Source organism: Gallus gallus, chromosome 12, assembly GCF_016699485.2.
Source record: "Gallus gallus isolate bGalGal1 chromosome 12, bGalGal1.mat.broiler.GRCg7b, whole genome shotgun sequence".
In the NCBI taxonomy this organism is placed as follows: Eukaryota; Metazoa; Chordata; class Aves; order Galliformes; family Phasianidae; genus Gallus; species Gallus gallus.
This window is the reverse complement of record NC_052543.1, coordinates 9,799,802-9,827,105: the sequence shown is the minus strand read 5'-3', so window position 1 is coordinate 9,827,105 and position 27,304 is coordinate 9,799,802. Positions and strand designations below refer to the sequence as shown.

Genomic DNA, 27,304 nt, shown 5'->3' with positions numbered 1-27,304 from the left:
CTATTTCATCTCTTTTCCCATGGGATGAAAATCACTATGTGAGTGTCAGATACAAAACAAGTGAGGCACATCATATGTTTCCTTAATAATCAGGTAATAAGTGCTTTTGTTTAAGGCCTTATAATAATTTTAATCTGTTATTCTTGCGATGTTGCACTGAGATTTCTCTCTCCCGTGGACTGGATCATTTAGTGGAGTACAGAAGGGCTGGGTATATTTAACAGCAGAGGTAGTCCTTGAAGACTTATTCTGGGGTGACATAAAACCAGTAATAGCTCTCAGTTACTGCAGAAAAAATCCATGGACTTTGCTGGAGTTAATCTAGGCTCTCACTGTTTCATTCTGCCTATACGTCACTGATCTTTTAAGAACAGTTGAAGGCTCTGTTCTGCTCTCCACATATGACTTCAGATGCCATTAATGGTAGATAGAGTTCTATGCTCACTGGATGAGGGGGACGTCTGTAGCAGCCAAGGAAAATCTTTCTGCTATCTTAAGTTCAGTTTTAAAACATCTGTTTATCTATCTGTCTATCTATCCTTATCTATCTATGTCTATCTATCTATTGATCACCTATTTATCCCTATCTATTCATTTATCTATTTTTGTGCTTACTTATTCTGATGCTTTAGCACCATAAAATCCAAGAAACGGTACAAACTTTATTAAGTTCCAGGTGGAAAGATGGATGAAGGTCCACTTTCCTCGATTTTCTGATCCAATTTCCATCTCTGAATGCTTTCAAACAGCTTGGGGCACCAATTCAAACTGTCAGGTTTTTCAATGATAGAGACGATGTTGCAGTTTCCTGCCCACATATTCCAGTGCACTGCTGGCGTGCGAGTTGGCCCTCCAACACGCACATGCTATCAAGTCCTAAACGACAGCTTGTTTAACTAGATAGCCTGTCCATTTTTATCTTACAAAGCCCATTCATTTCTTGCTCTTCTATTTGCTTAGAGATGGTTTCATTTGCCCTGCCTGAGAGTTTGCACAGCCCTTCTGATTGTTCCCTTCCCAACAGCTCTGTGAGCCCATGACCCAGCTCTTGCCCAGTGCACCGCAGGCACATCAGCTGCCAGTGACACTGAACACCCATGCATGTGCCTGGAATATTTTTATGCTTCAGAAAACAATCACATCAATTCATCTCAGGGAAAACAGGCCTAATTCTTCCCTGCTAACACTAGATTAGGCACCGAGAAGAAAAAGAGATGAAAGCTGGAGCATCAGTAACTCCCTCCGTGCTGTTGACTGATGTCTTGGGGGACAGGCACAGATTCCTTTCAAGATTTCTTCAAAAGGTTCCCCTCCATACAGACCACCCATTGGGAACCCACATCAGTAACAAACAAAAAAATAAAACAGAGCCATTTTTCACCCAGTTCACTTGCATGTTAAAATAAACACAAGTTCCCATATAGAACAGGGGCTCCTGGTGGGTTCTGTTGAGTCTGTGAGATTCTTGGCACCAGAGTACAGCATTTCTCTACTCCAAAGCAATCTTGGCACATATAGTTGGTTATATAATCTTTCTTTTTTTCCAGCAACTGGCAAATAGATAGTAATGAGAATGCTTCTAAAACCTGGCGATTGCGTTCAAAGACAGCAGCAAGGTGTTTTACCAACTGAGCTGCCAAAAGGGTTGGTCACAAACCTGAGCTCCCCAGCTCCTGTGTTCGGGATCCGTACTTTGAGATTGCAGCTGATCTGGCTGAAGGGAGCTTGGAACTACATCAGTTCCACAGTGCTAAGAAGGTTTTTCCTTTTTGCTTCACTCCTTTGCGCTGCCACATGGCAGCAGTTTAATGACCAGGCAGTGCCACCCTCATTAGGCTGGATTTGTCCCCGTTCCTGACATGGCATGAAGGAAATAGCACTCTTCCAGCACTGACAGCTTTTTGTACCCTCTTTGCATAAGCTCAGCCATTATACCATGTAAGCAGCAGGTGGATTAATTTGGAATAAGGACAGTCTTTGTTGTTTTTAACAGGGCTACAGCTGACCCAAACCCTACCAGCCCTAACTGTGACCCGCTTTTCCCATCCACACAATTAAGAACCCCTCTTCTCATTAAGTGGGTCTGCCAGGGAGCAAGGCCGGGTAGGACAGCCCTATGCAGTATGCCAGGACAACCCAGGGCTGCCAGCTGGCTCTGGGCTGGATGGCAACGAGATGGAGCACGGGGAAAGTAGCATGGCAGAAAATAGCACTACTAAATTCGTCCTGCAGCAAAACTGCTGTCCTCTCTTGGTACAGATTGATTTCAGTGTGATTGTTTCAGCTGCTTTTTGGCAGCTGATCCCCAGTCCTCTGTAACTTCTCCCTGCAGCTCCAAATCCTACTGCATATATATTTACCAGGCAGGTCAGAATCCAACAGGCAGATTGCTGCTCTGTGTGCTGTTTCTCATTTCAAACCATGCCTGGATGACAGCGATGAATCCTGGCTGGCATCTCTGCACCTCGGTCACCAACCCACCACTGCAAATGCTGTGCTGTTGAAGGCTGGGGACCTGTATGCTGCTTCTGGGCTATGCAAGCTACTTTTCAGCCCGAATAGGATCAGAAGGACTCAGTTCAGCCTCCTCTCCCTTCCCCCAGCATAAGCTTGGCCCCACCAGGCTGCAGACTCCTTAGCATGAAGGAATTCGCCTGCACGCTTTGCCTTCGATACATTCAGAAACAGAAAGTAAATGCAGTGTGGAAAATGCCAATTTTAAAGGACCTGGATTTAACACAATTCTATGTACTATCTACAATTCAGCGTTATTTGTTTTCCTAAGCTGAACGTGGATTCTCAGACTGCAGAGTACTGCCAATAAATCTCAGCATTAGGGATATCATGGGTCTAACAGTTTTCCCCATGAACTGAGCCTGCAGGCAGTAGTTTTGGGGTCACTGAAATGAATTCTGCCACGGCCAGCACAGACCAAGACAGGGCACTACCCAGGAGTGGCAGCTGCTCACAGAAATGGGTTGACCAGTCCTCCCTCCATGTCTTGCTGAACAGATTGGTGCGTTGCAAAAGCAAACGCCTCCACTGTAAGCAGCTCCCTGACCGCCAGACTGTGCAGAAGACTTCACAGTGGGTGCACACACCTTCAGAGAAGACTATTTCCAGCTGGCCATAGGTTTTGTGAGATGTTTTGCAATCCTCGTTTTGTTTTTACAAAGAAAATGCTCAGGGCTGAAAGGAATGTTACCGCGGTGCTGGAAAATCTCATCTGGGTTGGAAAGCGAACAGAGGCTGACCAGATGTTCTGCTCTGCTTACTAATGGACTAAGAAACAAAGAAGATCACACTGCCAGAGGCTTTCAGTTTTGATGATTAATTTGTTAAAATTCTGAAATCATTTTCCTGAATCACCAGCCATGTTTCTCAGTTCCCCGTACACCTCTTTAGCAGCTAAAACCATCTTTTCCTCCCTAAAATAACAGCCCAAGACTTATTAACTTCCTACTAACATAGCAAAGCCAACCTTAAAACCTACGAGAAGACACTGAGACAAGAGGTGAGGAGAGCATTTCTAAGGGTAAGAGGTGCACGGGCCCGGAGCAGCACGTTCAGCTGGAGCAGTGTTTGCTACCAACCAAACTCGGTTAAAAGCTGAGCTTGGGCCATTTGTGAAAAAGCTGGCGGATGCTATTTGCAGGAACAAAACACTCCACGACCCGGGGAGTGTCCTCCTGTCTGTGCTCCTAATAAGAGCATGTTTTAATAAACAAAGAAATGCCTTTTCTGTTTCACATTCAAAATGAACGTGCGACAGGAGGAACATGAGTAACGGAAAACACCAGACACGGTGACAAAACATCTTTCTCTGCACCACTTTGACTTATTAACAGGAAGAATCTGAAGATGTGAATCAAAAAAAAAAGATGAATTTTTCCTTCCTTCTTTGTCTGTGTTGCTTCTGGGCTGTGTTGCTACAGCATTTAATGTCTTGTTTGCAGCCACTGCTGGAGAACAGTTTGAATTTTAAAAAAGTCTTTGTATCTTCTTTTAAAAAAGAGAAAGGTCTGCTCATGTTGGGGCCTGTGGGAGCAGTCGCTTAGAAGGGCTCAGACTCTGTAACAGATACGAATACTCTCAGGAAAATCAACATGGTTAGTTATTGATGGAGAAAACCCACCCATTTAAATCAGGCATATGAGCTTTGTAACAACACACCACACCTTATGAATGAGCAAATAAACCAGCAAACACTGCGTATCAGAACTACATGGTATGCAAAGCGGTGTACCAGCTGCTTCTGTGCTCTTTGACAAGTATCTCTTGCCCCAGCTCTCTGAGAGCATGGACCATTATGGGACGTCTCCTGAAGTCAGTGGAGGCTGTGGGTTCTGATGCCTCACCTGTAAGGACCCTGTTATTGGTTCAGACCCTGTTCCAGCTAATAACATTGTACAGTACGCCAACAAATACAGGGCAATCGATTTGCCTGGGGCAGGCCCAGGAAAACCGTTAGAGCTGTAGTTCAGTGAAAAATGGAATGAGACAACCATGTTTTTGATCAAAGCACAAAAAAGCATGTGGCTTAATTGAGACTTCCTGTGGCTACAGATCGCTGCTTATGTGATCTGAAGGGCAATTCTTTCTTTAAGTGTTTTGAAAAGTTGTGCATTCTTCACTGACTAGTTTCCCCCAATACAGTAGCTGTTCAGCTCAGCAAGAGCAATTTCATTCAGTTGTTTGCAATGTAAGTAGGGTACAAAGTGCATGAAAAATTAAGCTGAAATGGCTAACAACCATTTATTGGCCACTTACACAATTTGCTTTTCTTTGTAAAGCCGCCTGTCCTTTGCCTTATTTTTTAAGTGCAATTAAGAGCTTTCTTTGAATACTATACTCCTTAACGATCCTGTTCCTAGAGGTTAGCACTGAACTAGACACCAACCTGAGATACACTGTGTTCCTTTGGGTGCTGCTATCTATCTAAAAAGTCATTGAAGGACATTACGTTTTGTTTTAATCCAACAAGACTTCCATACACAGAACATCTCTTCCTCTTCACTTTTCCAATGCTGTTCGATAGCTTAGAGCAGCCATTTGTACTTCAATAGGATGACAAACTACACATCTGTATAAGATACATTTGTAGGTGACGAATCATCAGTAATTAGCTTCTGAAACAACCTCCTCCAAATTAGATACCACTGACAAACAATAGCAAAGCTAGTCACGTTAATGAAATACTGTTGCTATGGGAAAAAAAAAAAAACCAACATCCCTGTAAAGGTGAAAATAAACACATGCTTCCTTTTTCTCATTGTGCAAAGGCACCAAAAAGCATTGAAGATAATGCTGCTCCTAACTATATGCAACATTGAACCATACTTTCAAAGGGGTCATTTCTTTCTCTACTTCAAAACCTCCTGTATTTAAATTTTGGAAGAAACATCCCAAATGCTTGCAGTTAGGATGTTCTTTAGGATGTCCATAAAGTCATAGATGTGTTGAGGTTGGAAGGGATATGTAGAGATTGTCTAGTTCAAGGTCCTTCTGAAACCCATTCAATCAGGTTGTAGAGGGCCTTGTCCATTTAAGCTTCAAATATCTCCAAGGCTACAGATCGCCCCACTTCTCTGGGTCCTCCTTTAGCTTTTGTCTGCCCACATGGTGAAAACATTCTTTCCTTTTGTCTAATTGGAATTTCTCAAGCTGTGACGTGTCATTTCCTTCATCCTATCACCATGAACATCCAAGAAGAGTCTGCTCCTTTGTGCTCCCACACTGGGTACTCATAGACAGCAACAGAATCTCCTGATAGCCTTCTCTTCTAAAGCTAAATAAACCCAGTTTTATCAGCCTCTCCTTGTACATCTTGTTCTCCAGTACTCTAATTGTTTTGACAGCCTTCCTCTGGCCTTGCTCCAGTATGTCAATGTTTTCCTTGTACTGGGGAGCAATTTGGACCCGGCGCTTCAGATGTGGTCTCACAAACGCTCAATGGAAAGAAATAATCGCTTCTCTTCAGTTGGCTATAGTTTTTCCAGTGCAGCCCAGTATGTGGTGGCCTTCCTCGCTGCAAGGTCACACTGTTGACCCATGTTCAACTTGTCTGCAAGGATCTCCGGGTCTTTTTCCGCAAAGCTGCTTTCTATTCATTCATTGCCCAACCTTTCCTGCTGCACAGGGTTGTTCTGCCCCAGATGCAGGACCTCACAAGTGCCTTTGTTGAAAGCCCATTTCATGGCAGTTCATTTCTTCAGCCTGTCAAGGCCCCTGTGAATAGCAGCCTTCTATCATACACTTGCTTTCTACAATTTGGTATCCCTGTAAACTTCCTGAACGTGCTTTCTATCCCATCATTCACATCACTAATTAAAAAGTTCCACTGATGATATATGCAACATCTCTTTACTGTTTTTTCCTCTGAAGGGTACATATTCTTCCAGATAGCTTCTTGAGGCCAATGTCCTTGCTGATATGAACTAATGTCTTACTGTGGAAGTCAGTAAAGGAAATGATCCCTGGAACAAAGTCTGAAGCAAGTTTGATGTCTGTCCAACAGCTCCAGAGAGTAACATGAAATGATCTGTTCTCCCAGTCTAAGCTCTTTAATAAGCATCTGGTCCTTGTCCTTCCACCCTCAACCATCTTGCATGCAGACATACTCCTACAGCTTGCAAAGTGGGTTATGGGAGGGCAAGTAAGCTGCTGAAAACATTACAAGAAGTTGTCAACTTTCCTTCGCTAATAGGAAGCATAGTGACATGATGCATATCTGAGCCTGCCTTCTGTCATGGAGATCCTTGATTTATATACGTAAAGACTGAGTATAGGTGACAATTATACAGGTCTTTGAGACCACAGAAGCAACACAACAGGCTGAAAAATGAAATGAGCTCATTAAGTCAAGGCTATTTTACAGAATCATAGAGTTGTTTAAGTTGGAAAGGACCCTTAGAAGCCATCTAATCCACCTGCCCCTGCAATGAACAGGGACATCTTCAGGTCGATCAGGTTGCTCACCATTTATCTAAATAAAGGATGTCATTCCTGAACATCAGGACCCCTTGCCCAAAATCCCTCTCATTTAGTCGCAGCATCATCTGCACTCCACACAAATTTAATGGTCCACTCCTCTTTATCATGGAGAGCATTTCTCATCTGAGAGGCAGAACCACGGAAAGCAAACTAGAAGGCCCTAACCCTTATAGATGAAGGAAACCTTTTAACTTTCCTGAATGAATGACACATCTTTGTCATGCAGCCTGTCTGTTAACAGTTAACAGTGACAGGTTAAGGAGCATGGTCTGGAAGGTGGCCAATGCCTCCAGCTCCACGCTCAGAATTGTTGTGTGAAAAAGAGAGCATTCTGTTCCCTCTCTCGTTGTTTCCCCTCTCACTAGGGCCCGCTGTTACAGCCTCACGCCTCCTTGTGTGAAGGCCAACAGCGAGGCTTTGTTCAAGAAGCAGCTGCTGAGAAGATGTACTATCTCATGGAATGACCTACTGACATTTCTCCCCCTGCTCATTAGTAAGCAGTGAATAATTAGGAGAACTAGGGCGGATCGCACGGTCTGTTTCTTTCAGAGTAAAAAATCAGCTCCTTAGATCCTAGTGTGCCCCAGAAGGGATTCCCTTGTATTGTGGGCTTTCTGCAAAGCCAGAAGAGCTGACTGTGCATCACCTGATAGTGCCCAAAGCTGGATGGGACAGGGCTGAAGACAGGGTGTCCCAGCCCTGACCAGGCTCCAGGTCCCTGCTCACCTTGGCTGCAGCAAGAGCAACTCAATTCAGCCAGGAACCAAGCCAACGATCCTGCTTGCCTGCATGACATGTGCTTGTTTACTCAATAATCTTTGGTACAGGGTGGGTCTACAGTAGTGAGGAAATGGCTGAGTAGTTGCAGAGTAAGTGGGGGAACAGAGGAAACGATATCTAGTCTTTCACAATCCTTACTGCAGTCCAGCATGATTGTCTGGTGATGTGCACATACAGGGGTAGTGGGGACAGAGCATCTGTGTTGCCTTCCCCTCATGCAGACAATGCTTGCATCCACTCTGGCTTATCGCATGGAACTTAGAGGCCTGCTCTGTATCACTGATTATGTGACAAACCTATCTGACTTCAAAACAATGGTCAGACAAATAAAAAGATTGCTTTGAGCTGCCTTGCTTTGTTTTGGCATGTTTCCACAGCACACATGAGATGACACTACACAACTAATGCCAGGGGCTCAACTGTCACGCTTATATGTGTCTGTGCCAAAAGTGTATCCAGTCCTCACAATTTCTCATCTCCCATGACTCAGCACTGTGCTTTCCCCCCTTTTATATCAGCATGGTTCCCATGTTAATTTCAACAAGTCCATCATACTCATCTCTGGAGTGGAGGGAAGGGAAACACCTTCGAGTACCCTTGTCCCTTCCCAAACTCAAATGCTATAAGCAAAACATTCCATTACAGATGCACTGGTCATGCTCAGACTCATCATCTATTTATTTTTAGTTTGCTGTGGTCTGGCTGCTTCCTCACTTGACAGTATTGTTTCATCTGCCTTCACAAGCCAAAATAAAAGGCACACATGCGTTTCCAAATCTCAGCTTGTGGCCTTTGCTCAAGCATGAGACACCACAGGTATTTGATTTCTTGCTGTCGTGTGGCTGCTTGCCTCAAACAGAAGCACTTCTTCCTGCCTTGAAGGATGCCACGTGGTGATGGGCTGGCAGTTGGACTGGATGGTCTTTAGTGGTCTTTTCCAACCTCAGTAAGTCTGTGATTCTGTGATCCCAGTGTGGACAAAGGGCTAGCACTGACGTGACAGGTCTGCCTCTGAGATGACTTCAGCAGAGCAAGACTGGGCTGCAGATGTCTATAACAAGCTACTCAAAAATCACTACACAGCTTTGTTCAGTAAAACTCCTCTCAAAGCACTCACAATTGCTTGTTACGCTGCAGGTTATCCCCTGAGGTTGGGCTGTGCTGTATTCTGGTACATTTATAGGCACTACTCAGCATCCCTGTACTGTGAGAGGTGTATAGAGATCACTTCATCTATACAGATCACTTCTTCCTCTGAGATACATTCTCACTGCTACCAACAGAACCCAATCCCATGCAGCAGACTGAGAGACAGCAAGAGGAACACAGGGAAAGTTAGACCTTTAAGCAGCATGAATCGTTTTGTCTGTATTTTCAAAGAGGTTCAGACCTCTTCTCCTTAGCAAACTGTCACTGCTACAAGACCAGTGGTCACCTGTCAGCAGAGGTGGATGGCAGGAAGAAGTTTATTCATTAGCTGTTTGTTTTATAGGAGGACTTTGCTCTGGAATCCTACAGTTTTCTCACTGCCTACAGAATTACACAATGTTCTGCAGTATCTGAACTCTCACCCCATAACTGCGCCCTGTGGTTTTACCTCCTGCGCGTCCTGCACATGCTGAGCATTCCTCACTGCAGCCCTGGAGGGCAGATAAGCCTGACTGCTACCTTTGTTCAACATCTGGAGAAGCAAAGGCCAGGGAGAGCTAGACTGGCTGGGGACTGTACCAAATCTGGAGTCAAAACAGGGATAAAACAGCACTGGCTGTGCTCTGCCAGCCCAGCCATACAGCCGTCCTCTAAAGGCTCCTATTAACATACAGGGGATGCTAGGAAGAGAAAAGCTGAGTGATGGGGAAGACCAGTGTGACACTTCCCTGCTGTATCCCCTGAGGTGCCATCTCTGCTTTTCATGTAGCAGCATGTTTATGGCTCAATCATCCCCTGGGTTAAAAGGGGAGAATGGATGAGTTCCAGCAGGGACTCGCGGGTCCATACGACACTTAACATAGATCAAGGGTCAAAGAGTCATTTAAGTGTTCCCTTGTATCCCCGTTACTTTTGCTCTGTCACAGGCTCTCAGTCTGGCAGTTTTTGAAGCTATGTATACAGAGATTTATGCCCATATACTTGTATCACAGCAGGACAGATTAATCACCACTTAGCAGCTCTCTCTCCAATCCAAATAAATGATCATAAAATACTGAAAGATGGACAAGTAGAGATAATCTGAAGAACAAACAGGCTAATTTCTCCACAGGGAATGTACTTGTGGAATTTAATCCGGAGCTCTGAAAAATTTCCTTCTAGGTTAGGAATCTTCTGCTTGGAACCACTGGTAAAATAATATTGAAAGAGAGCTTTTGTGAAGAGGATTATGAAGAGCTGGGCTTCATGCAGAGGAAATACACAGGAAGAGAGGGGAACTCACCCTGGCTGCTGGGTCTCCTCCTGCCTTGCGATTGCCACCGCTAGGTGAACAAATATGCAAATTCAGAAAAAGCCCAAAAAGGAACACACCAATACGGTACAGTATTTTGTACTCCTGCAAGTGCTGGTATTTCCAGACCCACGGTGATTTCTCATCATCAGGAGCGTTGCTCTCTAGGAATATTGCCTCGTTCTGGTGTCAATAGGCGGTTCCTTCTCACTGCAGTATCCTCATTTTTATTAATGCTCTTATTAGTGCTGACATCCTTTTCAGTCATTTCCCCCCTCCCAGTTTGTCTGTGCTCAATCCTTTTTAACCTTTCTCTTCAGACCAATCCTTCCCAGTGCTATGAATAAATAAAAGCCCTCTGTTCTCATCAACAGAGTGGTCTTTTAACGGTTGCAAGAACAACACAGCAATCACTTGGAAAAAAACACAAAAAACACAACTAATATTTGAAGCATTTAAAAGCCTCCAGCTATTTCTGCTTTTTAAAAATACACACTTAAATTGAGAAAGCAATAAGGAAATTAACGGGGAGCACAAGCTGCAGTAGGTGTCTGAGAGGGACCTCTTAGCCCATCTGCAGTGCTCACCAGCACTGCAAAGCACTGTCCTCAAGCAAATCTAAAGGCTAGGATCTGCTGCCTGGTTAGGGCTAAGAAATTCACTTAGCGATAGTGATAGGACAAGGGGGAATGGTCTTAAACTGAGACAGGGGAGGTTTAGGTTAGATGTTAGGAAGAAGTTTTTCACACAGAGGGTGGTGACACACTGGAACAGGTTGCCCAAGGAGGCTGTGGATGCCCCATCCCTGGAGGCATTCAAGGCCAGGCTGGATGTGGCTCTGGGCAGCCTGGTCTGCTGGTTGGTGACCCTGCACATAGCAGGGGGGTGAAACTAGATGATCATTGTGGTCCTTTTCAACCCAGGCCATTCTATGGTTCTATGATTCAATGATTACCCATAAGTAGCACCAGCAATTCTAAGTGATAAAGATGTCCTGTGCCATCACTGTTGAAAGCATAAGAGCTAAGTGAATGTATTTTTGTAGGCCTTGGATCTTGGAATGCTTTTGTAACCATCATTAGCTGATGTGTACTTTTGAAGGTGAAACTGTGGTTGTTCTGGTCTCAGGCCATGTAATGCAACCATACACATAACATCCCAGCAAATGAGATGTTTCAAGGAGCGAGACAAGGATAGCTGGAACATCATGTGCTTTACCAACTGAACATGCTTGAGTAGGGGAAACAAAGCCACATTTTCTATCTTTTATTCTCATTTTCCTTGGCTTTCTGCTTCACCCTAAAGATAATATAACTAAAGGAACTGCAATCTGTCTGCAGCTCCATGAAGAATTACCGTATCGCTCCAGTCTGATGACTCTCCCACGGGTATTCCTTCTAAGAGGGCTTCCCTAAATTGATTGCCAATAACCTAATATATTTGTCTGTCTCTTTGCCTGTCATCAGAATGTTGACATAATAAACAGTAATATAGGAAGGAAACCAGAATGTGAAATTTCGTTTCACCAAAGCTGATCCTGGCAGAAATACATAGCAGGGTCATCTCAGCAACCTTAACTCATGGAGCTGCACTCCAGGTACATTCAGAAACCATGGAAAACCATTACCTGCCTATTAAAACACAAGAGACCACAGAATGAAATGCTGCATTACAAAGAAATAGCACTTTTCTCTTCCGTGAGGCTGATGCTATATTAAACAAAGCAATTTAACTGCATTAGGTGTAAAGGAGACCTAAGAGGTTTTCTGGAAATAAGTTTCCACCACTATTGCAGAAAGTTTCTAATAAGTAGCTATGAGATACAGCTGTCTTGAGATTACTGTGAAATATCTGAAAGAGCAAATGCATGAATAACATACTCTGAGACACTAAAAGAACCCAGCCAGTGCCACTTCTCTGGTGCCAGTAGGAAGACACAAATTCAGATGAGCACTGTTACCCTGTGATATGCCAGCCGTTTTGCTGTAGCCTTGCATAACAAGAACCAGTGTTGCAGAGCAGCCTTCAGCGAGATTTACAGCCCATGCATAAGCTTTTACAGAATCAGCAGTATAAATGGAAATTATTTTTCCTTCTTTTGACTGAAGGATAGACACCGTATAAATCAGTCAAGTCACACATACTACAGCCATAACAACTTCCCAACTCATTTGGGAAATCATGCTAGCCATGCTGTGGAACTGCATGAATAATATCATGCCTGAATTGGGAAATGTATCCATGAGTATTCCAGAACAAGAATAAACATCCAGATGAAAAAATCTACGCCAAGCCCTTAAGAATTACCATAAGAAATTACGGAGGGAAAGCAATTATTTTGCAAATGCAATTGAATAACTAATATTAGCCAAAGATATCCAAAGGATGGGACACAATGAGGAAACACACCAGTGAGGTGATTTGGGAAGGAGGAAATGGTGGAGGAAAGTTACAATCCTCCATTTGCTCTGGGCAGGATTGGCAATGGAGGTGTGTGTCATAGAATCGTTGGAGTTGGAAGGGACCCTTAAAGGTTACCCAGTCCAACTCCACTGCACTGAACAGGGACATGTACAGTTCCATCAGGTGCTCAGAGCCCGGTCCCTGTCCTTCAGCTGAGGCTGTAACTGTATTACTCCAGACAAAGTCTGTCCTCACCACTCACCTCTTTAGGTGCAAATATTATTTTACAGAGCCTAAAACACATTAATTGTCTCTGTAGCTTAGTGAATCCAGTCTCACTTAAATGAGCTCTTTGTGTAGTACAACTGCGTTTTCAGTGTTTTGCTTTCAGGTTCCTCTTTGCCCTCTCCCTCTTGTGATGATGAAAACCAAACTAAGTTGACAATGAATACTGCAGGTCTGGCAGGGAGAATGAAGCTCTTAAGCAGCCCGAGCAACCAGAAGTGCGTTAAGTGAACTGATCAATTCAGCAATTCTGTCTATAGGAAGAAAAACACAACATACCTATGCTTCTCTAGTAAAAAAAAGTCAAGCAAAAAGAGAGCAAATAACTGTCTCTTTATGCAGCACAATAAACGCCTGACAAGATCCTTCACCCCAAGGTCCCTTCCCGCCTACAGAAGAGTCATTCTCTGTACCAAATCCATGCAATAAATACAATGCTCTATCACTTTTTCTAGACTCATTGCTTCAAATATTGCTATTTCAACTCTACTTCTCAAAACCGTTACTGAGTGTTAAGGGAATAAGGAATGAAGGCCTACTCAGCATGCACAGCGAACAACTACAGTCCTGGGGTGCTGGGCCCTGGCATCTGAAAAAATTGCTTGTGCCTTGTTCAGTCACTTTTTGCATACACTGTGGTCTACTAACAGCAGTTTCAGGGTGAACAGCACATAGTCCATGCCACTGCCTTTCTCATGAACTTTGTGCCATATAGATACCAGAAGAGGAATGGAGGCCTTTTCTGCTGGGATGGTTGCACGCTCCCACTAGCCTACGTCTAAATCAGAAGGGAGTATATTGATGTGAATGTGACCACACTTACAACATCTGTGCCCATTTAAGGAGAAACAGACTCCTGTGGTCAGCAGAGCTACTTTTGCACAGGTCAACTGTCTTTGTGAAGTCAGCTCTGCATGGCATGTGATCCTCTGCCTGTAAAACCACAGACAGTAGTTTATATATTCAGGACTGGATACTCATTTTTTGTCGGGGAGAATTCTGCACACCAAGTACAGTGCTGTGAGTGAAAAGGAGTCATGAAAGCAAAACCAAGGTGAAGCTGTGAGTACTTGAATTTCATGAGACAAGGCCTTTCCTCTCTCAGATTAAAGGGTGCAATGGCTCATGCGTTCTCCCTTCTACAACTTTCAGGATTTTCGAGCTCAAGTTCAGCAATCTTGTCTTTGAGGAGAGCTAGAGATAACCTCCCATTGCATTGTAGTATGCTTTCCAGTGTCAGTGGAGGATCTGCCAGAAGGAGATCAGATTTGCCCTGAAATCCACCCCATTTCACCTTTCAGCTCAGAACTGACCTTGCTTTTTTTTCACTGCCATCACTAATCACACTGATTCCCTTTGCTAATATCTAGAGTGACTCTTGCTGAGAGGTAGTGATCTGCGGGGATAAAAACAAACCAAAGACTTCCAAGCACAAGGAAGGCCCACAGCTGCAAGAGTCTTTACTTGGAGGGTGGTGAGGCACTGGCACAGCCTGCCCAGAGAAGCTGCAGACACCCCATCCCTGAAAGCATTCAAAGCAAGGCTGGATGGGGCCCTGGGCAGCCTGATCTGGTGGGGGGAACCCCGCCCATGACAGTGAAGCTGGAGCTTGATGATCTTTAAACTCCCTTGCAACCTAAAGCCATTCTATGAGTCAGGTGTGAGAGGATTCTACCAAATAGCAGGATAGATGGGTCAGATATGTCCCGCTTCACATGCTTCAGGAGGTCTGGTGATACTCAGTGTATCTACATCATTGAATGGAGTACAGCAGACATCCTCAAGCCAGAAGAGGCAGGGACAGTGAGCCTGCAGGGCACTGCATTGCCCAGGCATTTACAGGTTGAGGGGTGGAGTGGTGTGACTGTGTTAGCACAGCCTTGAAGAAACTCAAGCTGCTTTCTCACCATAGCTCTGGCCTACAGCCAGCTCCGTGTCTCTGCTGGTCTGTCGAGATGTGTCCCAACAAGTGTCTGTGATGTGCAAGTGCCTGTCCATGTCCCAAGGGTGCAGCTATCTAGTTGTATGGCTGTGTGAAAGCTATGATGCCATTTTAGACCCTCCTCTGCGATTTTTCAGGACAACAAGAAGCATGAATCCAGCAAAAGTGGTGTATGGAACAGTTGAATCATGGCCTGAACCTCTGATTGACCGCCTGAGGTGAGCGCTGAGTCAGCTGCAGGGGCACAGGTGAACGCAATTTCACCTGAGTGACCTCCTAAACCCCATTTAAGGGCTGACTCCCAAGGAGGAAGGATCTCCAGATAGAGATCCTCCTCTTGGAGCCTTTCTGTGAGCCCAGGACACAGGTAGGATCTTTATTTCATTTCTCCTTTGTAATGCGATAATCTCTCTGGTCTGATACCTGTATACCTGTTTGCCATACAAGTGCCTTCTAGTCCCACTACCACAGTGGACGATCCCTCCTCACCCCCCCCAGGAGATAGTTGAAAGAAAAATAGTCCTTTACAGAGATGTTAAACCAGCATCAGAAGTAATGTTAATGGTAAGACTGAGGAAAACCCAGAGAAATAGGGTTTCTATCTTATAGATTCAGTATGCAGATTATTACAAAGCATCAAATACTCCCTTTCTCATTTACGCTGATGTGTATTTTATTGACTTTTCTCTCACTGCTGAGTAGCTTTAATGGCATTTGCCTCAGTAAAGTCCTGAGCTGCTGTAAATCAAGTACTGTTTTAGACTACTCACCATGGTCATGGGCAAATACAAACAAGTTAAGTTCTGTCAGCCTCTGGGCCAAGTCATCATAACGGCCGCAGTGTTCCCCAGCGCCATGAGCGATAAACACGAGGGCCCTAAATGGAGCATTAAGGTATAAATCATTAACTCGGCAATCAACGCACAAAGGCTTCAGAGCCGCAAGCAAAAACAGCACATTCAATTTAGCAACAGCATTTCAGCTATCAGCAAACACAAAGCAAGTTAAATAAGGGCTGTTGGGAGTTTTAACAAGGGAAAACAGATTGCCATCCTAACCTACCATCGACTCGATCTTCACCAGCTGGTAGCAGGGCCGACACAAGCAAGTCAGCTGCACGTGGCACAGGCTTTGTTATTTGTTTGCAACCAGGATCTGCTACAAGTTCAAAATGCAGATGGGCATGGGCATCAGTCCTTGGGGTGGGTAACTACGCCTTGGCTTTGAGGCTTTCATGTGGCTCCTACCATGGAAGTGTTGCCCTTGAGTTTCATGGAGTTGGTATATCTTGGTGGTTTCAAATACAAATGGGCCTTAACTTTTCACCTTGCAATATTCTCAAATGCTACAGAGCGCTCTTAAAGATGAAATTTCAGCTAAACAACAAAGCTTAAACAGAGTCCAGAACATTGCTTTGAGGTTGGAATTTTATCTTTTGACCCCAGTTCTGGTAATCTTACTATTGCACTTTCTGCCCCCAAACAGTGGCTTCCCTTTGGCAATTGAAGGGACTTTTACATAGCCACTGTGCAACTACAGAGAGGAACCATGAAAAAAGACAGTCTGATAGACATTTCTTTTTGGAAGACCTTACAGAAATATTTATCTTCAAATATTACAGTTGCAGCAACGATGCTTTATTTTTACAGTGAGGGTGACTGAAGTTGAATGAACTTTGCCAGTCTTCTCACTGGGCAAAGTATGTGCAGAATTGGACTCAAAATGCAGTGGAAGTAGCAATGAGATTATGTAAGTTTTGCTGAATTCAACAGGTGACTTTTCAAAATCCAGCTTTAGTAGCACAAACATGACTTGTTCCTTTACAAGTACCATCTGTCATTGGAACATCAGCAACACAAAACAGTCAGGAGGCTACAGGTTTGAGATTTTCAGTACTTTAAATGAACTGACAACACAAAATAATGCAGCAGTTTACAGCTAGTGATTTCCTCTACTTTATTTTGATTGAGGTTTTGAATACATTTTCAGTGTATTCACTGCAGTAAACTGCTTTGATCTTAATATACTTAAAGATGTGAATGATGTAGAAAATCCTGCTCTGGCTCTTTGATTAGCACCCACTTCAAAGTATTTGCTCATGCTAGACAGCTTGAAAGAGCACCCATTGAAACCAGACGGATTTAACAGAGGGACTTGAAACACAGCAATGCAAAGATGCTCTGGTATCTGTCTAACACTGATCAGCAAGGTTGAGGTTAGGCCACGTAACACTCAGAAATCAAAGAAAATTGAACTGAAGGTTTCAGAATGGTTGGTGTGGAACAGTCATTTCTTCCTTTCCAGCCTCCCCTGTTGATATATTTGCTAGACAGCCTGATTTCCAGAGCACAATGCCTACAATTATAGATCCAGACACCGAATCATAGAATCATTAAGATTGGGGAAGACCACTAAGATCACCCAGTCCAACCCCAACCCGTCCCCTGTGCCCACCAAACCATGTCCCTTGGTGCCAGAGGTGGAAGAGATGGAAAGACTGCTCATTCCACACTGGAGAACATCACCTTTCTGGAACCCAGCCATCACTGCGTTGCATGTCCCACCTCACCCAGCTCAGCAGAGACTCCAGGCAGTGCTGCCATTGTCAGTCTCTGATGGAAAAACTAAGGAAATGCAAGGTAAGACCCCTGTGTACCCATCGCATTGATGGCCAGCACAGTCACTGTTACTCTCTGTAGCACCAACCTTTTTCCTGCTGACTCTGCACAGAGATTAAGGCACAGCTCGCCTGACTGCACACAGCCCTTCCTTTCTCCGAGAAATATGATTTGAATGTAAGCACTGAAATACATCAAGTGAATGAAAACTAATGGGAAGCTGCTGAAGAGATCTTTGCTGGGAAATGCTTGCTGATATTTCATCCCCCTGACAGCAAAGCCCTAATTTTGCTTTCATTCACACTGCCACAGCACCGTGACTCTGCCTGACAGCAACCTGCTAGATCTCAGCCCCCTCATCTTCTGTGAAGCCAGCAAGAAAAGAAAAAGCTTCACGCTGCAGAGCAGCAAGGTGTTCCTGCAACCTTTCATGCCAGCATGACAATTGTCATGAGCAAAATACTGAATAAAATCCCTGGGACTGTTTGTGCCGTCAGAGCCCCGATGGCAGCAGCTGTCATGACAGCTCAGGCACTTTTCAAAGTTTTGTCCTATGACCATAAGGTGTGACAAACAAGGAGTGAAATCTTCAAATTGCTATGTCCAAACAGAAGCAGCTCGATCTTCAGGGTCTCTGTGCACAGGGGCCGTGCTTCAGATACAACGCCTTGCAAACCTGAAGTTAGTCTGAGCATCGTTTGAGCCAGGACTGAAGGATTTGGCTCTTTCCCCTCATCTTCCATTTTCCAAAAACACGTTTCGATTTGGCAAAGAGTACCTGAAGGCAGTGTAACAAATACATGGTGCACATATTTTCCCTGGCAAGCTGGCGTGCAAGTACAGTGAGTGACTGCTTTGAGTGACGGCAGTGCTTCACTGTATGTAAACATTTTTGCAGACACCCCTGCTCTCAAATCGCAATGGTTGGATAGAAGAAATGCGTAACAGAGTATCTGAGGTTGCTTTGAATGGAGGGGCTTCAGTGAATCATTTAAAATTAATACAGAAACCCTTTAAGGTTTTGTGTGACTGCAGTGCCTCAATGGCAGTGTTGCTTAAGCAAGATTTGCGTATTGGCTGTGCACCAAATCGATCCTGGGGAGAAATTTCTTCACCTCCAGCTCTCGCAATTTCAGTGATGAAATCCTCGCAAACATATAAATCTCAGGTAGAAGGCATGGCTCACAGCCTGCAAAGCTTTCTTGTGAAGACTGACCCATGTCTGAACCCATGAGCTCTAGTTTCTAACCACAGGCAGATCGACCTGACACATCTTTGGACGCTTCAGCTGGCTTGGGCTGGTGGAACAATAACTGCTGAACATCTCGAAACGGTGCCAAAGTGCTGTTTTGGCTTCCACTCAAGACAGCACCTCGGATGCACGTGATCACACATTTCTTCATGGTCCACGGTTGTGTCACACACAACACTGAAGTGTGAACTGGGACACAGGTGTGCCAGCTCTCACCTCACCGGTGCAATAGCGATTATGGCTGTTAAAGGATAGCAGCTATTGATTGCTGTTTGCAAAAGCAACAGTTTTCACATATCCCTGCCCTTTCCATCGCCTTCTCCTCCTCTCTCCCTCCGCACAAGAGGTTTCTGCCTCCTGGTACTGCACGGCTTGGCAAACAGATGTGGTTACTTAGCACAACAAGCAGCAGGACAATATTAGTTTTCATCGTTATCTGCCATTAGGAGGTAATGGTGCATGCCAGTGACTAGCCCCTGCTCCTGCATATCCACTGGGCTGCTCTCCCATGGCTGTATCAGCCCCTCCTGTGCTGCAGCTGCACCTTGCAGAGCCAGCAGCATACCCAGGTGTCCCCGTGCACATGGGTCAGGCTGTGAGCAGGGTGGTATGATCTTCACATCCTGTCCTCTGGGAGCTGAAGCACTTCCATGAGGCCCCTGTGTGATACTTTATTGCCAGACAATATCTCAGAACGTTGGGACTAGACCAAAGAGCTGAAGACAAAATTCCTATGACTGCATACATAAGAACTGCCAATATTTTCCACCCTATTTGAAAGCATCCCTCTTCAGAACAATATTTAAGTATTTGCTTAACCTCAGGAAACTCCCTTTGACTCATGAAAGTCAGTAGGACTTACAAAGTACAAGATTAAAGTTAAAAAATATATATATATATATATATAAATGCTGTTCTGTGTTAGGACTGATTTAATCACATGCGGAAGTGATTTCCTGAATCAGAGCCTGGCAACCTAACCTAACACCATGTTATTCTATGGAAGGCAACTATGCATTCATTTGATATGATTCTTTTGCCAGAACCAGATCAGCTCTAACGAAGAACATCTGAATTTTGCAGCTTTGAGCACTCGACACCAAATGCCTGAAGTAATTTTTAAAAATTAACCAACAGGAAGGCTCTGGGTTAGTTGAGGCTGCCAGAAAATGACTGCCTTACCGAATTGATTAGTAGGTTTGGCTGTGTTGTTGCAGCTGATTTATCAGCTGACATCAGCCTGACCCTTAGAAACAGTGCAAACAACAAACATTTGTGTATGAAAGATACTTCACTGGTGGCACTTTGGAGAAGGATCTGGATAGCTGATCACAAACTCTTTAAACTTACTTATTACATCGTGTGTGTCTATTTTGCTTCCACAGAATATCATCATGGAAAATCAATTACAGGTATGCATCCTTGTGTTAGCTGAGTTAAGAGTCCTCACCGGTTCTAAAGATTTGCTATATTTCCCTACAATAAGATTATGCATTCAGCAGGTGGTAACTTTGTGAAGATCTAAACACTATTCCAATTTTCCACCATTAAACATTAGCTGTTTCTCAGAAATTTCCAGATAATAATTTCCAAGCACACATAATGAAGAATGAAATGCTTTGTTCACTTAACAGACATTGCTGATGTTCCTCTGGAGGACTCCAGACCCTCTTGTGTTGGGTGTGAACTTGAAGTTTGGAAGAGGGATGTTTCTATATCTGCTATTTGAGTCAGCTTTCGCACTTTTCTTTTGCAGAGGTGATCTATAGCCGTAGGTGACCCTGGCAGAACTTGTTCTTGGGCAGGGATTACAGAAATTTATGGGCGTTTCTCTCATGTTGTATATGTGTGTGACCTAGCCAGCTAGCCAAGCATTCAGGCTGGTGACTCCAGATAGACAGGAAAATTGATGGTGGAGTCAGGTGTGTCCCTTCGTGCCGTCCTTCTGTCTCCAGGAAACTTACAGTTATGTCCCTCCGAGGACACAAGAAGTGATGACTTTGCTCTGAATTCCAACCCATGGTTCAGAGAGGCAGTTTATTAAGTTCAATTATTTTGCTTGCTTTGTTGCTCAGCTTTTTGGGGAAACACATTCGTAGCCTTTGCTCTGCTGGCCCCTTTATGCTCAGCTTCACTACATAGGTCCGTAACCTGGGTAGTCATGTCCTCTTCCAGCTATCACTGGAGTTTAATGACGTTACCTCAAACCAGCAGTTCTATCTTTTCCCAGCTCGGGGAAAAATGCTAATCTGGAGTCAAGTCTCCGCTGACCTTCTCTTAACAGCACTGACCCTGTAGCATCAGTGGAGTCTCACTCCTTGGGGACCTTCAGAAGCTGCCTGTGATCAGCACAGATACCCCGCAGGGCTCTAAATTTGGTGGAACTCACCTTTTCCAGACAGACTGAGACTAGCAGTGGTTCAAGACTGCAGTAGTTCAGCCTGTGAACAACCTCTGAAGAAGAGGCTGCATCAAAGCACTGCACTGTGGTCCAGATCCTAAACCGACAATTTTAAAATAAACTCCTCCAGCAAATCCTGCTTCATATCTTCTCCCTTTCCCCATTTACTCAAGCTTGGAAGTTTCCATTCAAGCCTGCCCAGAGGGGCTGCTCTTAGGTTGGGCAGCATCCTACTGTCTAACATGATGGAAACTTAGGGTTCAGTCTTAACATCCATGCTTGCTTCCATGATGCTTTTGCCTTCAGCAGCCATTCATGCACATGCCTGCAAGCCTGGTTGCACAATGCATTTCAAAATCACAGTGACTCCTCATCAGCATAGAGTTAGGAGATCTGAGAGCTGCCGTGACCTCCTGGAGGAGTACCATGGGTGGGTTATTCAACAACACCAGAAAGCGTAGGCACCATAAATCAACAGAGCAGAAACAGAACTGGATAGTACAGATATATTTCAAAACAAACAGCTCAACAGGAACTGGCTGGAGCCAGCACAAAACAATGTGGAGAAACAGCTTATGCTGATTTATTGTAGCTCCTTGAAGAGCAAGCCCTCACCACAAATAACTCATGAGTGGTCTAATACAGGGAAAAGAGATGAAGGAAACTTCAGGCGAGATGGGAGGAATCATTTGAATCTTGCAACTGCTTAACTCCAGACAAGTCCCTGAAAGTCAGCATTTGAGACCAGCTGTATTTTGTTTCAAGGAAGCTTTGAAGTAGTACTTTAGGGGACACAAGGCTGAAACCAGAGCTGAAATGTGTGGTCTGTAACTCGAAATTCATAGGCAGGATCTTCTCACCCTTTTTTTGGATGAAACTGAAGAGAAGAGATCCTCGGGTTACCAGGACACTCACCCACTTTGATATCAGAGATAAAATTTTCCCTGGTGGGCCACTGTGGACCCAATGCTCTCCATGTGCAGGACAGACCAGCACTCTGCTCTGGAGCTGCTCTTTCCTCTTGCCTTTCTACAGAGCATGGCAATCCCTGAAGGAAGAATTATGCCTTCTATTTCCAAAGAGGCCTGTGACTTGTTTTTCACTGAACCATCTACAGTCTCACACTGTTATTTCAGGGAATGGATGGCACAGACAACTGATGACATGACATTGAAACAGTTAGAAAAGGAAGAATTCAGGTAATTACCCTAGCACCTGTGCAGGGAAGAAACAGAGCAGTGCACATGTGGCACAAATGATCAGTTTCCAAGCTGCCTCTTGCATCAAAAACTGCACAAACTACTTTAATCGGGCACGGTGGAATTACTGGGGTAAATCTTCCACTGGCTTGGAAGAGATCTGTGAATAAGGAGCAAGAGAGGCGATGACACAGTACTTGTCCTGAGACAGTACGCTATTATTACTTTTTAATAAAGCCCTGACTGTACAATTCCCATGTGTAGCAATGGTCTAAAGCCAAACAGAAAACTTCAATTCCCTGAAATGCTCAGACCTGATAGCATGGTTTGTACCAGACAGTTCCACCATAATATGCTCAGGAGTTCTTGATGACTTCCTGAGCAGAGGAAATTGCCCTTCCTCACTTCTACCTTTTGGATCCAGTTTTGTCTGCGGCTCTCTGTGTTAGCAGGAATCTTAATTGGTTGTCTTTCACAAACTAACTTATAAAAGCCCAGTTCAGATTTCACAGATAATGTGCGTCTCCAAAGAACCAATCATTTCCTGCACGACTTTCCAAAAGCCGGTGTGGAATTAGGCCAAAACCGTAGAGACAGAAACTCAAAGATTGATATCTTCATCATAAAGTAGTTATGTATATTTTAGCATACTTTGAGATTAAGCACATTAATTTCTAATGAATAATCCTCTCGGCACATCCCAGAGCTGCACTCCAGCCCTGCCTGGCTATGAGGAGAACCTTTGCAGAGAGAGGCTTTGCAGTCTCTGTCAAAATCAATATCAGGAACTATTCCTCAGGGAAATCAGTAATGTCACAAGCAAAGCACTTGCCAAGGCTTTGAGCCTGTTCCAATTAATTTCGTATTCCACGTTTGCCACAGACTCGAGGTAGGAAAGAAAGTTGAACGTAAACAGCTAAACGTGACACGCCACCATCTTGCCGAGGCAGTGACTACTGGAACATATGCTTTAAAGGCTGGCATATTGATCCATGCCTCTCACCAACGTAAAGATGAAGCCCAGCTGAGGTGCAATGATGTACAAGTTAACAAACGGATTGAGACCTCTGCCTCCATCACCAAATCCAGCTCTGTGTTATTTCGTGGTGACACTGAGCTAGCACATTTGTCCAGAGAGCTTCGCTGTGGAGGCTCGCTACCTGAAACTCTCTTTCCTTTCCAGCCCCAGGGCAGCGTCGCCCATGGCAGTGAGAGCTGCCACACCAACATCAATAAGGAACTTCTTGCCACGAGTTCTGAACACTGTCTTGTTGGTTTGCTCTCAAAAATGGCCAGATGTAACAGCTTTAAACAGCAGAAATTGAATGGAGACCCGGGCAACTTGGAGTGCAACTGTTAGAATAAGGATGAGTAATAACAATGAAATAAAGAAGTAATCACTTTAAGTAGAGGCAAAGAAAGCTGAAGGCATGTGGGATGCCTTTTCTTTAGAAAAGCTTAAAATAGAAAAGGAAATCAATACTCATTTACAGTATCTGGCAGTCACTGAACCAAAACATACATGTACACCTACAGCAAAGCAGAAATAACAACACTTATTTAAACCACAAGCTGTTATTCTGCTGCAGGAACGCTGTGTTTTCTGTGGATAGCTTCACCAGAAACAGAGAAGCACCACATATTTGGGACCATTTCTAAAAAGCTTTGCCAATACCAAGAGCAAATATTGTCAAAACTACAGTTATTAACCCTGCCATCGCTAGGCTGGCTCCTGCTCCTCTGGACTGTTGGGAAAGAAAGAGTGAGAGCTGATGGGGGAGAGCAGGACGTCCTCCTGAGCCTCCTTTCTGATCACTTACAGGCCACCATTCGTGGGATCACAAGGCAAAATGCAAAGAAGCCTGGATGCTACATTTGGTGTGTTGAGTGATGGGACTGCCTCTCCTAAAGCAGCAGGAAAATACACGCACCAAGCAGAGCCCTGGTGGTCAGAACCCATGCCTTGGCATCATACAATGCCTATGAAAAACTAGGGGCTTTAGGGAAGGAGCTGTGTTTAGCAAATTAACATTCCCCAAACACTGAAAGTGTAATTGAATATAAACAAAGTGAATCTGCTGATTGATTTTCTTCCATCCCATAGCTCTGGAAGAAGTGTGACCAGTAAATAAATAGCATCAATAATAACAACAGCTGGCTTTTGTACAACACTTCTCATTCATAAAATGCAACATGCTTTTCAGGGGGTGCAGCTATGATTGTCACGCAGCCATCAAATGAAGAGATCATCCAGAGACTCCTCACCCACTGCCCTACCCCTGGCAAGGACTGATCCTCCCTACCCCTGACATGTAAGCTGAGTACAGGAGGTGAAAGCCTTGCCCATGGCAACACAGCATGCCACTGGCATGGGAGGGATGCACGGTGTGAGGCAAAGCCCAACTCTACATCAGTCACTGGGAGCTCAACAGCAGAGCCAAAGTCATAGAATCATAGAATCGTTAAGGTTGGAAAGAGCACCAAGATCACTGAGTCCAACTGTCATCCCACCCCCACCGTGCCCACTAACTCACATCCCTCAGTGCCACATCTCCATGGTTCCTGAGCACCTCCAGGGACAGTGACTCCACCATTCCCTGGGCATCCTGTACCAGTGCATCACCACTCTTTTGGAGAAGAAAATTTTCCTAATATCCAACCTGAATGTCCCCATGGGTTCTCTGAGCCCCATTCTTGTGCTGCGTGCACAGGGCCACAGTGAACCTGGAAAGAGAGAGCCAAATTTTAAAAGGCTTTCTGTGCTAAAGAACCTGTGGGCAGCTAATCACATCAGCAAGGCAATCTGTGCATTTTCAGGACAACCTGGTTTTAGCTGCGTGGTTCTCCTCACTAAAACCATTTAGAGAGGGCCAGATGATGGCTGAAGGCTGACCCTTGAATATCCTTTTAATAAAATGAAATTATGAATGCTGCTCGGAATGCAGCTTTTATTACCTCAAATATTGTAGACTAGCTCTCACACGAGACTTCAAAAAAAAAAAAAAAAGAAGAAACACCATAGCCATTAGGTCAGCTAGATGTTATCTCCAGAGCAATTTAATTACTTAGTGCTTCCTCAATCACTCCTCACTTCTCTAGCCCAGCAAATTAAGCCACTGCAGATCTCTGGATTCTGACAAGAGAATTTGAAATCTCACTGAGAAAATTTTGAATAATAAAAAATATGTTGAAAAATGATAAACAAAATCTATCTTTCCAGATGGTAAAGCGGCTAACCTGCTGACACCTGGAGCAAACCAAGTTGACTTTCTGCTCTTAAAAGAGACAAATATTTAAGTTTTTTTCCATCACACCACAGTTTTTAAGCTTAATGGAAAGAAAACATACAGAGCAAGTGGTTTTTTTAGCATAGGACAGATAGGTGGCTGAAAAAATCAGAAATCTTTCTCATCTATTAATTTTATAGTCATTTGTACATTTTCTGCTTGCCCATCTACACACAGTACTGGATCAGAAGATTACTACATTATTACCATCGAATGACTGACTCTAACGCATCTGTCAATATTTTGTTTCTTTTTTTCTCTCTCTCTCTCCTTTCTTTTAGCAGATTGCTGCTGAGACAATTGACTTGTGGCTAAAAAGAAAGAACAACTAATGATCACTTAGTAGATTTTTAAAATCTCTCCTTCAACATCAAGCACTCTTCAACCACAAAACCTCAAAGAATAATTTATTTTCTCCGGCAACTTTCTTCTAGGGACTCCAGATCTCACTGCTGTCACCCCCCTTCCGTCACTCACTTGGGTCATTATACCAAATTTTAGATTGGGGAAACAAAAGCACAGAGAAATCAAAGGCCCAGTTATTTATATATTTGGCCATTGTGCACAGTCTTGACTGTGTTTTTTGCCTATTCTCTGGTCCTCGTTGACTTCTTTTTTTCCACTTTTTTCCACTAAATTTTTTAGGTCTAGCAATCTGCCTTTGCTGTCACTTTGTTAGCATGGATTCAGAAGCTCTGTCATCAAGTGATCGCCTACCAGACAGAAATGAAGATGGATCCTGGCTGGAGAGCAAGTGTCTGTCACATAGAAGGGGAATCTCATTCCAATGGAAGTACTCATAAAGTATTACTCAAGGTCTTAATGATGTCAGAAACTATAATCTGGCATTGCTACCTTCCTCCCTGTTGGATAATAAGCCATACTAGTAGAGTGTCATAGTATTGGTACTGGTGGAGTAGGAACAGGGATGTATAAGGGTATAATTAAGTTAAGGGTGTCTTTCTGGGGTATGACAAGGCAAGGGATCTTGAGGATTCTCATGGGCAGGATGCAATAGTATTTCCTTAGATAAAGTTTAAGGTATGGAGTATCAGCCATTTGCTGTCAAAGTGGTATCACATCTCTTGGACAAGCAACAATGGAAGGTTATTAAACACTGATGGCTTCCATTCAAGTGGAAGCACATTCGGACAATGGGATGCATGGACCTAGGGAAGGCAGCTCAGCCAAATGTGTCTGCAGGGACAGCTCTTAGAACAATGTAATTTCCCTAGAAGAACAAAGAGATCAGATGTTCTGCTGGCTCTGAAAAGCACAAAGACACAGCAGCTTCAGGGGAACTCAGGAGGAAACCCAGGCCAGCTCCTCTGCAACAGATCTAGAAAACACATTGCCTTCTAGCCAATTCAACTGTGCCAGCCAACTCTTGTAGATGTATTCATGGTGATCTAAAAGAGCTGCCGCAGTGTATGGTAGCTGTTGAGTTACGGCCTGAACCACTGATTGAGCACCTGGGGAAAGGACCTGGTCAGCCATGGGAGCACAGGTGAAGGCAATTCAGCTGTGTGACAGGAAGGGTGGAACCTGGCTGCACCTCTCTTAGACCTCATTTAAGGGCTGACTGCCACCAGGGAAGGATTTCTTCCTGGACATCCCTCCTTGGTGGAGCTTTCTCCCTGTGAACTGAGAATCTTCTGATACAGGTGAGTAATTTTCTTGCCTTCCTTTATGGCACCTCTCTAT

At 44.2% G+C, this 27,304-nt stretch overlaps 2 protein-coding genes across 9 annotated transcripts in view; one reads left to right on the top strand and one right to left on the bottom strand.

The window, feature by feature from the left end:
- MGLL (monoglyceride lipase) overlaps positions 1-27,304 on the bottom strand; it is a 98,684-nt gene that overhangs the window by 22,133 nt on the left and 49,247 nt on the right. For all 8 annotated transcript variants that reach the window (XM_040646231.2, XM_046899905.1, XM_015293081.4 and 5 more), the window contains one exon: positions 15,614-15,720. In XM_040646231.2, the coding sequence (XP_040502165.1) occupies positions 15,614-15,720 (107 nt within the window). The remainder of the gene's footprint in view (positions 1-15,613; positions 15,721-27,304) is intronic.
- Positions 27,188-27,304, top strand: part of KBTBD12 (kelch repeat and BTB domain containing 12) — a 60,092-nt gene continuing 59,975 nt past the window's right edge. The window contains exon 1 of the mRNA XM_046900012.1: positions 27,188-27,264. The gene's annotated coding sequence lies outside the window, so the exon portion shown is untranslated. The remainder of the gene's footprint in view (positions 27,265-27,304) is intronic.